General features: G+C 44.0%; 1 protein-coding gene across 3 annotated transcripts; it reads left to right on the plus strand.

Moving 5' to 3' along the window:
* Nucleotides 1–1,411: 1,411 nt before the first annotated feature.
* LOC110485920 lies at nucleotides 1,412–12,447 on the plus strand. 3 transcript variants are annotated; one of them, XM_036940586.1, is made up of 12 exons: nucleotides 1,412–3,269; nucleotides 3,422–3,557; nucleotides 4,005–4,233; nucleotides 4,320–4,649; nucleotides 4,692–4,852; nucleotides 5,002–5,118; nucleotides 5,295–5,409; nucleotides 5,668–5,777; nucleotides 5,884–6,023; nucleotides 8,830–10,550; nucleotides 10,648–10,749; nucleotides 10,983–12,447. In XM_036940586.1, exons 1-12 carry the CDS (start codon nucleotides 3,196–3,198, stop codon nucleotides 11,642–11,644), a joined length of 3,897 nt encoding a protein of 1,298 aa, XP_036796481.1. In that variant the 5' UTR covers nucleotides 1,412–3,195; the 3' UTR covers nucleotides 11,645–12,447. The 3 variants fall into 3 exon arrangements, with proteins under 3 accessions (XP_036796481.1, XP_036796480.1, XP_021412827.2); XM_036940585.1 differs by having other exon boundaries at nucleotides 4,320–4,628; nucleotides 4,671–4,852; XM_021557152.2 differs by having other exon boundaries at nucleotides 4,320–4,852.
* The last annotated feature ends 950 nt before the right edge of the window (nucleotides 12,448–13,397 follow it).

Genomic DNA, 13,397 nt, shown 5'->3' on the forward strand with positions numbered 1-13,397 from the left:
CATCCAGGACTTCTTTAATTATATTAGTAGTAAGGCTAATATCTTATAGTCATTATTAAGAAGACAAATTGGACGCCAGTTATCGATGAGCAGCACTTCTTTTTTAGGCTTAGGTATCAGTGTTATTAACCCCTGACTCATTGTAGGAGGGAGAACATTGTTTTTAATACTCTCTAAAAAGACTTCAAATAGGGAGCTACTTGTTCAGAAAATAATTTGTAAAATTCTGATGTAATTCCATCAACACCTGGTGATTTATTGTTCTTTAGATGTTTGATAGACTCTATAATCTCTTCAACTTTGATAGGTTCATCACACTGTTTAGATTCTATATCACTGATAGAGTGAACATTATTCAGTGAGTTAAAAAATATATCTGTGGATTCCTGACAATACGTAGAGCTATACAATTTTCTGTAAAAATTGCTACAGTATTTTGCGATACATTTTTGGTCATCTGTAATAACACCATCAATGTTTAACTTATGGATAGTGTTATTTTTAGAGTGAAATTTCTCAAGTCTAAAGAACTAGGATGAATTCTGTTCTCCCTCCTCAATCCATTTTTTCCTAGATCTAATAAAGGCTCCTCCTGCTTTTAATTTATATATATTATCCAGTTTATTTTGTAACTCAATTAGTTCCATCTTCTCCTCCCCCGAAAGGTCGGCTGGGGACCTCTGAGAAAGAGAAGTTATCTTAATGATCACCTTTTCCTCCTCAGCAAGATTACTACCATATTTTCTAAGGTATTTGGACCTTAGAAAGAGCTCCCAGTTCTTGCAATAAGATTTTTCTTCACAAGCCCTTTCCCAAAAGTGTGAGAACAGATCTTTAACCTCAAATTTAACGATATCATTATTTAATAATGAGCTATTTAGCTTACAGTAGGATGCTCTACCAAGGTTAGTATCGGGGGTAAATATTTTGATATCAATGTAAATAGCCCTATGGTCTGTGAGGGAAGTAGTACAAATATTTGTAGTATCACACACTCACTATCAATACATTTGAATATAAGCCAAAAATCTATTCTGGATTGTCTGGAACCTGTTTTGTTACTCCAAGTGAATGAGCTGTCGGCCGGAAACCTCTCTCTCCATATATCAGTAAGATCAAACTTTTCCATAAAAAGTATTAAACCCAAATTCTGATTGGTTGGCCTACCTGGGGGCCATCTATCAGTTGAATTATCTATTGTAATGTTAAAGTCCCCTCCTATCAATAATAACGATTTGGGAAATTTAGATAACCAATGAAGTATATGTTTCTCTATAGATTCAAGTAACTCATCATTCTCATGTTTGGTGTTGAACCCGTAGAAGTTGACAGTAATGAGTGTAATGTCATTGTAACTCATCATTCTCATGTTTGGTGTTGTACCCGTAGAAGTTTACAGTAATGAGTGTAATGTCATTGTAACTGATCACAAGACAAATAAAGTGACCAAAGGGGTCACATTCCGAGTGTAGAATATTACCACCAAAGGTGTTTTTCATTGTAGTGACACCGTCGGAGCGTTCAGATCCATGGGAGAGCCAAATATCGTTGCCCACACTGTGACCTCCAGAAGTTGGCACCAGCCGAAATTGAGTGAGACTCTTGAAAAAAGCAAAAATCTGTTCGAAATTGTTTAGCAAATAAAAATAAGGCCTTGCGCTTCACATTGTTTCGTAATCCCCTAGTATTAAGAGAAACTATAGACAAAGACAAAACAACAAAGATTATATAAAAGTATAAACTGTAGTAGGATGAGTCAAAGACGTAGGAGCAGTAAACGTAAACGACAAGGAACCGAGATCTACACCATTTAAATAAATTTAAAGTGAAAATAGCTTATTCCATAACCTTTGAGCTAGACGTTATCTGGCTTTGAAATTCAACTCAACTGAAAATTATGTTCAAGACCAAACCAAGGGTTCTTGTAGTAAGAGACGAAAAACCCCCTTTAGTGTAATCAGGAACTATTCTGAGAAATAAAATAACAAATAATAATTTAAATAAAAGGGTACCTACTATTTTAAGTGCATATGAAAACTGATCATAAAATAATTGAATAAAAAAATGTTTTACATATAAACGTTCCTAAGACCTTTTTTGGAAATAAGTATTAATAACTAAATAGAGCAATAACCGTGTAAAGTCAGAGCAGACCTGTATGCCATTTAAAACAGTATCTTAAGTTACTGTATACATAAATAAATACAGCTTTCAATCTTCTTGGTAAGTGTGTAAACAAAATAGGTCTTCTGGTCATACAAGAACAAACTAATCAATTGAAATACCTGAGTATTCCTGAAAAAGTCACCTGATGATTGTTAGGTAAACAACATAAGGAAAATGAGAATACCATGGCTGAAACCATCAACCTGTTCCTTCTAGTGAGATTTTAGGGAGGAATATGGATTTCTGAACCGTTGATGAAGCCTCGTCCTCCGACGAAGTAAGCAGCCTTTCCCTCATTTCGTGCTATCTTGATCGTTGGCCACAACTTGTTACTTCTTTCTATGTCCTCCGGGCTGAGATGGTCGGCGAAACGCATACCATGGCTCTGAAGGAAGGCGTTCTTTCTAGCAGCTTCCCAGACTGCATCCCTCTATAATCTGGCAGTGAAGAGGATGACGATAACCCCTAGGTCTTGAATCATTTTGAATCGTTTTGCTGTGGCCTTCGTTTTGCTGTGCCCTTCGTTTTGCTGTGCCCTACTTCTGAAGGAACGCAGTTGACAAGTAGGCGGCGACTTGGTGCACACGTGCTCGGAAGTAAGCAAGGAAAACGTCATGTCTTTCTCTGGCGAGCTGTTTGTCTGGCGATAGCACTGGCGTCGTAGTGGAAATTATATTTTGGGAGCGCTTATCGTGGAAACATTACGAAACGTGTTTGTGGTGTGCGCTCATCTAAGACGAACCGTTTGCAAGTGAAGTGCGCGAGCGTCAAGATAGAGCGGTGCAGGTGCACGAGCCGACACGCATGTGCAACGTTGTCTGCAGTGAGCATTTCGCGCTACATTATTTAGCTATAACCTCGACAGTTTGCCAGCTACTTTTTAAACCCGTTAGCAAGTTACCTGGCTAGCTACTGCAGTATATAACTATGACCTAGACACATTTTGTAGTGGTAATGAATGAAAACCACTCATTTCTATTTTGAGGAGAGGAGTAAGGCCTACCCGACACAACAGTGTATGTCAGCAACATGGCATTCACCAGCCTTTTTTCAAGTCTTCCAAACAAAGAATTTGACCCGACGCCTTGTGAGCCGAGAGAGAGGTAAGCTACTATAACACAAATAGTCATTATTTCGACTGTCTCTCTTCTACTATGCTGAATTAATGTAACAAGCTAACTAACCTAGTCAAGTATTTCAGCTTTGACTTGGAATACATAGCCAACAAAGAATTTGTTTCTTACATTTTTCGCAGATTTCAAAGGGATGAAAGACAACTGGAACCAGTTAAACTGGAGAAGGGGAACGAAAGGGATGCCCAGTCCAGAAAGTGGCCATTGCAACAGGGTCAGCAGAGTGGCCCCAGGAAGAGGAAAAAGAGGGACCAACAGGTGAGCGTGTCATGTACTAAACAGATGCTGAATAGGCCAATTCAGAATGGAGAAGTTTGTTTGCTAAACATTGACATAAGCCTAACTAACATAGGCATATCTTGTGTTTGTGCCGTGTTTTATACTACTAGGCGAATTGCACACCACATACCTGTAGATCAGGCCTCTCCAACCCTGTTCCTGGAGAGCTACTCTCCTATAGTTTTTTGCTCCAATCCCAGTTGTAACTGATCTGGTTCAGTTCATCAACCAGCTAATTATTAGATTGAGGTGCGCCATATTAGGGTTGGGGTGACAACCTACAGGACGGAAGTTCTCCAGGAACGGTGTCCGCAAGCCTTACTGTGGATTATAAAGTTAGTATAGAAATAGGCTGCAAACCGTTACCATTTGGTATTGCCCCTTTTGATGTTGTTGTAACGTTACCCTTTTTGTGTTTTTCTGCAGGAGCAGTGTGGCCAGGCCAAGAAAAGTAACCTTCATAAATGTCTACCACAATCTTATAAAGACTTTGACTCTGTGGCCCGAGACTTCATGGTGAAGTGTGATTTCGAGCAACCAAGCTTTGACTTCAGTAGAGAACTGGACTTCTACAGTGATAGCAAGGAGGGTGCATACCCAGGTCATGCTACAGAGAAGTCGGGTTGGAAGAACATGAGGCCCGGAGAAGCCAAGGGTGTGTGTTTATGGATTAACCCTTTACTATTAGCAATGTATTGACTTTAAAATGTGTGTAGGATTTTAATTGAACTGTTTCCACAGATCCTGATCAGAACAAGGATGTTCAAGGTGTAAACAAGAAGAAGGGACGGGAGCAGAAGAAGCAGCGATGGGAGCCTCAGCAGCAGAGACTTGACAACCAGGCCAGAGGCAGAGGGGGAAACTCTGCCAGGAGGGGTGGGGATTTTACCGGACTGGGTGGACACGGAACTAACCAGCCCAGAGTCTTCTCCAACAGGGGTGGAGGTGGTTCCAACAGGGGTGGAGGTGGTTCCAACAGGGGTGGAGGTGGTTCCAACAGGGGTGGAGGTGGCTCCAACAGGGGTGGAGGTGGCTCCAACAGGGGTGGAGGTGGCTCCAACAGGGGTGGAGGTGGCTCCAACAGGGGTGGAGGTGGCTCCAACAGGGGTGGAGCCGGTGGAGGTGGCTCCAACAGGGGTGGAGAGGGGAGCAATAGAGGCCAGGGCTGTGACAAGAGGGGCAGTTTTCTCCAAAGAGGTGATTGGTCAAAGCGAGGCACTGACCGGTCACGTAGTGGTGGACGACAGTTTCCAGATGATGGACGTTTAACACTGGTAATTCAAAAGGAAATCATGCAAACTTCCTTGTCAATTTCCATAGAAATGTCATTTGTAGCTTTACAATGCTCGGTTACAGCTAGGTAACCCAAGTCAGTGATTTCAGTCTTACGTACATTTTCACAGCTAATTCCAACCTCTTCCAGGAAACTTTGACAGGAAAGGGGAAGAAGAACATGACAAAGGAATTCAAAGACCAGAATGCTTTGGAGATTGACGGCAGGTTAATCTGTCGACATTTCCTCAGGGGAAAGTGCATCAAGGCAGGTTTCTATATTTTATGATTAGAAATTGTAACAATATTAATGGGCAATTGACAAATTGAACCTAAACCCAATATATCCAAATGATAGTCAGGTATGTTGATGTTGACATCTTTTACTGTCAGTGGCCTGACCCATTTTGTTTAGAGACCCCGTCAACTTATTTTGTTTTGCAGGGTGATGACTGCCAGCTAGAACATGCTCTGGACGTCAACTACTCGATCAACGAAGTGTGTAAATTCTACGTCCAGGGATCCTGTTCGAAAGGAGAGAGCTGCATATACATGCACAATATCCTTTTCTCAGCTTATTCGAAATGTCCCTTATGTTGTGGTTGCCACTGGGTGGGTGAGGGGGAAATGACTACTGTTTTTATACGGTTTCCTTGTGTATCTGTCCTACTACCTCGTTATATTTTGTGAAAAACTTCACATTTGATCACAAAACAATAACTTAACGACCCGTAGCGGACTGTGCCTTAACACCAACGTGGATGCCGTAGGGGTAGACGCAGATGTTTTTGCTTTCTTTCCTTGACCAAGTACCCACAGAGTTTCCCCTGCAAGTTCTTCCATACTTACGAGAAGTGCTCCCAAGGAGACCAGTGCAGGTTTTCCCATGAACCTCTGACTGAGCTCACCAAACAGCTACTGGAGGCAGTCAGTAACTGTCTACCCTGAGATGACACTCCTGCCCTTACACACTGACATATTGTTGCTCCCTGTTACCATTATCTACTAACTAGGGCTTATTTCTCCTATGCAGGCATTGAAGAGGGACAAGGACATTGAGGAACTGGCTAAAAAGGACAAGCCAATCTGCATGGAGGAGTCAGTGGCCACAAAGGAGTCGGCGTCAGCTGAGGAGACACAGCCTGTCATTAACATGTTCCTGAATCCCCTAAGGTTAAGAATGCGAGTGCGCGTGCACACGTTTCTTTTACTGTCCTTGTGGGGACCTAAAATGTATTTCCATTCATTTCCCCTAACCCTTAATCCTAATTGTAAACCTAAATTTATAGTAGACCTAGTCCTGAGAAATGTCCCCACGAAGGATAATTTCTTGTTAAACTATCCTTACTAGCCCACACTCCACAGTAGTTTGAATAGTAAGCCCCCCACACCACAGTAGTGTGTTAGAATAGTAAGCCCCCCACACCACAGTAGTGTGTTAGAATAGTAAGCCCCCCACACCACAGTCGTGTTAGACTAGTAAGCCCCCCCACCACAGTAGTGTTAGAATAGTAAACCCCCCACACCACAGTAGTGTGTTAGAATAGTAAGGCCCCCTCACACCACAGTCGTGTTAGAATAATAAGCCCCCCACACCACAGTAGTGTTAGAATAGTAAGCCCCCCACACCACAGTAGTGTTAGAATAGTAAGCCCCCCACACCACAGTAGTGTTAGAATAGTAAGCCCCCCACACCAGTCGTGTTAGAATAGTAAACCCCCCACACCACAGTAGTGTGTTAGAATAATAAGCCCCCCACACCACAGTAGTGTTAGAATAGTAAGCCCCCCACACCACAGTAGTGTTAGAATAGTAAGCCCCCCACACCACAGTAGTGTTAGAATAGTAAGCCCCCCACACCAGTCGTGTTAGAATAGTAAACCCCCCACACCACAGTAGTGTTAGAATAGTAAGAGCCCCACACCACAGTAGTGTTAGAATAGTAAGCCCCCCACACCACAGTAGTGTTAGAATAGTAAGCCCCCCACACCACAGTAGTGTTAGAATAGTAAGCCCCCCACACCACAGTCGTGTTAGAATAGTAAACCCCCCACACCACAGTAGTTTTAGAATAGTAAGAGCCCCACACCACAGTAGTGTTAGAATAGTAAGGCCCCCCCACACCACAGTAGTGTTAGAATAGTAAGCCCCCCCACACCACAGTCGTGTTAGAATAGTAAGCCCCCCCACACCACAGTGTTAGAATAGTAAGCCCCCCACACCACAGTAGTGTGTTAGAATAGTAAAAAAAAACACAGCAGTAGTGTTAGAATAGTAAGACCCCCACACCACAGTAGTGTTAGAATAGTAAACCCCCCACACCACAGTAGTGTTAGAATAGTAAACCCCCCACACCACAGTAGTGTGTTAGAATAGTAAGGCCCCCTCACACCACAGTCGTGTTAGAATAGTAAGCCCCCCACACCACAGTCGTGTTAGAATAGTAAGCCCCCCACACCACAGTAGTGTTAGAATAGTAAGACCCCCCACACCACAGTCGTGTTAGAATAGTATACCCCCCACACCACGGTTGTGTGTTAGAATAGTAAGGCCCCCTCACACCACAGTCGTGTTAGAATAGTAAGCCCCCCACACCACAGTCGTGTTAGAATAGTAAGACCCCCTACACCACAGTCGCGTTAGAATAGTAAACCCCCCACACCACAGTAGTGTTAGAATAGTAAACCCCCCACACCACAGTAGTGTTAGAATAGTAAGACCCCCACACCACAGTAGTGTGTTAGAATAGTAAGGCCCCCTCACACCACAGTCGTGTTAGAATAGTATACCCCCCACACCACGGTTGTGTGTTAGAATAGTAAGGCCCCCTCACACCACAGTCGTGTTAGAATAGTAAGCCCCCCACACCACAGTCGTGTTAGAATAGTAAGACCCCCCACACCACAGTCGTGTTAGAATAGTAAACCCCCCACACCACAGTAGTGTTAGAATAGTAAACCCCCCACACCACAGTAGTGTTAGAATAGTAAACCCCCCACACCACAGTAGTGTTAGAATAGTAAGACCCCCACACCACAGTAGTGTGTTAGAATAGTAAGGCCCCCTCACACCACAGTCGTGTTAGAATAGTATACCCCCCACACCACGGTTGTGTGTTAGAATAGTAAGGCCCCCTCACACCAGAGTCGTGTTAGAATAGTAAACCCCCCACACCACAGTAGTGTTAGAATAGTAAGACCCCCACACCACAGTAGTGTGTTAGAATAGTAAGGCCCCCCCACACCACAGTAGTGTTAGAATAGTAAACCCCCCACACCACAGTAGTGTTAGAATAGTAAGCCCCCCACACCACTGTAGTGTTAGAATAGTAAGCCCCCCACACCACAGTAGTGTTAGAATAGTAAGACCCCCTACACCACAGTCGTGTTAGAATAGTAAGACCCCCTACACCACAGTCGTGTTAGAATAGTAAACCCCCCACACCACAGTAGTGTTAGAATAGTAAGACCCCCACACCACGGTTGTGTGTTAGAATAGTAAGGCCCCCTCACACCACAGTCGTGTTAGAATAGTATACCCCCCACACCACGGTTGTGTGTTAGAATAGTAAGGCCCCCTCACACCACAGTCGTGTTAGAATAGTAAGCCCCCCACACCACAGTCGTGTTAGAATAGTAAGACCCCCTACACCACAGTCGTGTTAGAATAGTAAACTCCCCACAACACAGTAGTGTTAGAATAGTAAACCCCCCACACCACAATAGTGTTAGAATAGTAAGGCCCCCCCACACCACAGTAGTGTTAGAATAGTAAGCCCCCCCCCACACCACAGTAGTATTAGAATAGTAAGGCCCACCCACACCACAGTAGTGTTAGAATAGTAAGTCCCCCACACCACAGTAGTGTGTTAGAATAGTAGTGTGTGTATGTGGATGAGCTTTATATTTTACACTGTTGATAGTAAATTAAAGTTAATCACTCGTGTTTTATTGATTGGCTACATTTGTCTGGATTTCAGGCCAAACTTTTACAACAGTTCATCACCCTCTGAGCCACCTGCTGAGGAAAGTACCCCCATGTGTCAGAATGAAGTGTCAGCTGAGGTCGTGGAGAAGGAAATTGCCCCTCCAGAGTCCATTCGGTCTCCTGATCCTCCCCCAAGCTCTCCTGGCTTTAAGGAACCGGTTTCTTATTCAGTTGAGGCTGTGCTTGGGTCCCATAGGCCCCTGGAAAAACCCTTCCGCAGCTTCTTTGCAGCCTCTATCAGCCAGACCTCACAGACCCAACCAGATCCACTCACAACTACATTAGTTCCTCCAGACTCTATCCACACTCCTGATCCACCCCTAAACTCTACATGCAGCAAGAGAAATGTTCCTTATTCAGTCAAAGCTGTGCTTGGATTCCAGAAGCCTGTAGAAAAACCCTTCTGCAGCCAATTTTCAGGATCCATCACCCAGTCCTTCACACTCCCCACACAGATCCAATCAGATCCCCCCAGCACTACATTTGTTTCTCCAGACCCCATTAGTTTGTCTGGTCCTCATCTGAATAAGAGGCAGGCTTCTTATTCAGTTGAGGCTCTCTCTACGCCCCAGAAGCCAGTGAAAAAAACCTTTTGCAGTCTTTTTGCAGGACCGATCAGCCAGACCTTTACTAGACCTCTCATACAGAACTCTGCTAATTCTCCCATCAACACCCCAGGCTGTACGAGACCAGCTTCTTATTCAGTTAAGGCTGTTCTAAAGTCCCACAAGCCTGTGGAAAACCCATTTCGCAGCCTCGTTGCAGGCCCCATCAACCAGTCCTCTCGCCACCCTGATATACAGACCCAACTAGATCGTCCTAGCACTACATTAAATCCTCCAGACTCCATTCGGCCCCCTGATCCTCCTTCAGTCTATAAGAGGCCGGCTTATTATTCAGATAAAGCTGTGCTTGGATCTCCTAAACCTTTGAAACCATCCTTCAGCAGCCTCTTTGCAGGCCCCATCAGCCAGACCTCTCCCCAACCTCCCACTCAGACCCAAGCAGATTCTTCTAGCGCTACATTTGGTCCTTCAGACTCTGCTCCTCCTGCAGGCTGTAAAAGGCCGGCTTCGTATTCTGTTACGGATGTGCTTGAGCCCGATAAGCCTGTGGAAAACCCCTTCCGCAGCCTTTTTGCAGGAACCATCAGTCAGACCACTACCGACCCTCCCTCACAGTCCCTAAACTCCCTCGGTTGTAAGGCACCAGCTTCTAAAAAGCCCATGGAAAAACCCTTCCGTAGCATCTTTGCAGGCCCCATCAGCCAGACACCCAATAACCACCCTCCCAGACAGACCCGACCAAATCCCCCCAGCACTGCATTTAGTCCTCCAGACCCCGTTCGGTCTTCTGAGCCTCTGCCAGTCGGCAAGAGACGGACATCCTCAGTTGAGGCTGTCAGTGAGTCCCAGAAGTCCATTGAAAAACCATTTCGTAGCCTCTTTGCCGGCCCTCTCACACAGACCTCTACTTCTGGCCATCCAACACAGACCCAACCAGATCCCCCTAGAAACTTCACTGCTGAAAGACCAGCTTCTCATTCACTTGAGGCTATGTTTGAGACTCAGAAGCCAGTGGGAAAACCCTTTCGAAGCCTTTTTGCAGGCCCCATCAGCCAGACAACCCTCCCTGACCCTCCAACACAGACCTGGCCATATCCCCCCATAGTCAAGCCTAAACAGAAGGAGCGTGACCCAACACCATTCACCGGTAAGGCCCTGCTTTACTCAATACAATACTTTAAATGTCCCTTTATTGGAAATGCACCTATATTATTGACATTTCATCACCACTTCATGGCCTCCAGAGCCGTCCACAACCCATTCTGTTCTGAGGACCCTCTTCCTACGCCTGAGCCCATGCCGCCAGGAGGGGGAGCAGGCAATCAGTAACAGCTGCAAAGATCCAGGTACAGTCAGACACATCATGCTAGAAGTAGTGCATTTGTCCTTAAATGTTTTTTATATTTTTTACATAAATGCATTGTGGTAAGCTTGCATAGATATTTTTTATACTTATTTTCTCTCACCTACTTCTGGCTAAACTATTAGAATGTTTTGGCTCCTAGTGTGTATCAAAATATATTCAGGATTGTCTCCGTTACCGTTGGAAGTGTGTTAGACCTGTTGTGACCCCTTTCAGGAGGCGATGGCCTGTGTTCCAGTGAAGACGAAATCCAGAGAGGATCTACTTCCACAGGACAGCAGAGGCAGAGCCAGGAGGTGGAGGACATTGATGAGCTGGAGAGTGAGCGAGAGGAGCCGGAGGAGTGCGTTCTGAGAGATGAGCTGTTAGTAATTCCATTAGAGCCATTAGTACCTTACGTGCCACTTGGTGACCCTCGCCACCATCGCCAGGCTGATATCACCCTGCCACGGTCCACCTTCGCCCAGGACGTGGTGTGGTCCTTTGAAGACCTTACTCCCCTCTCACTCCATCACCAGCCGTCTGTCCCTCTGGCCTCCCGCTCTGCTGAGAGAACATCAGGTTCTGCTGTTGGACTGTCCAGTCCTGCAGGACTCAGGCCACAGCCTTCCCCACAGGACTCCAACTCTCAGGAGGCTGCAGGAGAGCATCTCATTCCCTCCAGGAATTCAGGTAGGGGACAGGTCCAGGTGGATACCCCCGGCGTTCACAACCTACCGATCCAAGCGATGGTACGGATCACTCGACATAACAGTGATGTACAACCAAAGAGACTGTCTGGACAAATGAGGTGCAAAAGTGGCAACGTGGGTGAAAAAAAAACACTGAAAGACCTTTTTAAGACTTTTGACCCCACATCATCTCCCTTCGGACAGTAACTGCATTTGGACTATGGCTCATATTGTATGCACTGTCGGTCAATGGACTACGCACCAAGACTTACACAAACACTTGTCCTTCATATGAATGCTTTTGCTCTAATGTATTTTCCCGCTAACATGTCAGAACAGAAATTCATTGCAAAAATGGTTGTGTAAAATGCAGGACGCCAATTATGCATGCACACACACAACCCTCTTTAACTACATTTGATGAAGTGTTACTCCCATATCTTTACTTAGCAACAGCTAATGTTACTGATGAATTGTCAACCTAGTCTGTCTCGGTGTGAATTGTTTTGGGATTTTCTTAGATGAGGCATGTTGATGTTTTTTTACTGACTAAATCATCAATCATGTACATTTTTAAGGTTTACAAAAACGAATGACATTTTATTTAATTTTTATTAAAGCAGGAAGTAACCTATTGGAACAATTAGCCAGTTAACTAGTAACTAACCGCTGCCCTCATCCTCCACTCCTGCTGACTACATTTCCTCTTATTTGATAAGTGAACAATGGGTTATTGCTCAACTGATTCGTATTCCTGTGTGGAAAATGTCATTATTTAAACTAATGGCACACCAGTTTTGCTCTGCATGTAGTGCTTCTCTTTTCTTATAGTAGGGTACTGTGCTGTGAAAAAGTATTTGCCAACCCTTTCTAATTTCCTCTACTTTTGCATATTATTTTTATATTGAATGCTTTCAGATCTTCAACCAAAACCTAATATTAGATAAAGGGAACCTGAGTTAATAATTACAGAATTACTACTTATTTCATAAACAAAGTTATGCAACACCCAATGCCCCAGTGTGAGAAATTAATTACCCACTTTTTTGAGAAAGCCTTTGATGTAATCACATTGAGTGATTTTCCTGGTTCTGTGGTCAGGTCGGACTATATTAATTTATTTAGCAGTTTGTCGTGGACATTTCCTGTATTTACCAAATCATGAGAGCAAACCACACAAGTCAGAGTTAGTTATCACAAAGTCCATCTTTAATTATATGAGCTCCATCACAACCCTGTGACTCTCAGATCAATTCAGTGTCTATATATGAATTCTCTGAGAGTCCCTTACACATTGCAACTGAGATCCTTCATAGCAAAGACACACATAGCAAGACCGCATTAGGCATAATTTATCGTTCAGCTTTGTCTCCTAAACTATGTTCTTTTCTCAAACTCAGAACCTAAACAAATCCTCCATATCAACAGGCATATATCAAATCCATCCTATCTTGACAAGATCAGAGACACATTGACTGGCACACAGACATTGTGGAGCCAAGAGATACACGCTTGACCTCTCCCCTCTCTCCGGCCTAAGTAAGACCTGGCATAGAACAGATAACTGCAACACCGCCACAGTATTATACAAAAATAAACATTCTGATGAGAAGTAACTTACAAACATATGATGAATATAAAACATCTTTCCTATGTTACCAACTAATTCTGATTTATTCCCCAACAGGTCATTCTCTATGGGGACTATTCCGACCCAAGTTAAGCGCACGTAACTCAAACTTAATTCCCTTAAATGCACTTTTCTCTCTATGCATATTCTGACCTTTAACTTAAGCATGAGAACAGCAGGTTATTCATCTGCTATTCGTTCAGAGTGGAGATCGTAAGACATTAAGGTGTGGAGGTGTGTCTAAAGATATGCTGTATTTTGACCTCGACTTAATTCCACCTTTACACGTGAGGAAACATGTATAAGGTCGAGCGAACCTACCGGTTTTAA

This window comes from Oncorhynchus mykiss, chromosome 13 (genome assembly GCF_013265735.2).
Source record: "Oncorhynchus mykiss isolate Arlee chromosome 13, USDA_OmykA_1.1, whole genome shotgun sequence".
In the NCBI taxonomy this organism is placed as follows: Eukaryota; Metazoa; Chordata; class Actinopteri; order Salmoniformes; family Salmonidae; genus Oncorhynchus; species Oncorhynchus mykiss.

What these genes read in the sequence shown, in the direction of transcription:
- LOC110485920 (XM_021557152.2), top strand. Translation starts at nt 3,196, where the DNA reads ATGGCATTCACCAGCCTTTTTTCAAGTCTTCCAAACAAAGAATTTGAC. An exon ending in CCTTGTGAGCCGAGAGAGAG is followed by an intron (nt 3,270 to 3,421) that starts GTAAGCTACTAT and finishes CATTTTTCGCAG; the next exon opens with ATTTCAAAGGGATGAAAGAC. An exon ending in ATGATGGACGTTTAACACTG is followed by an intron (nt 4,853 to 5,001) that starts GTAATTCAAAAG and finishes AACCTCTTCCAG; the next exon opens with GAAACTTTGACAGGAAAGGG.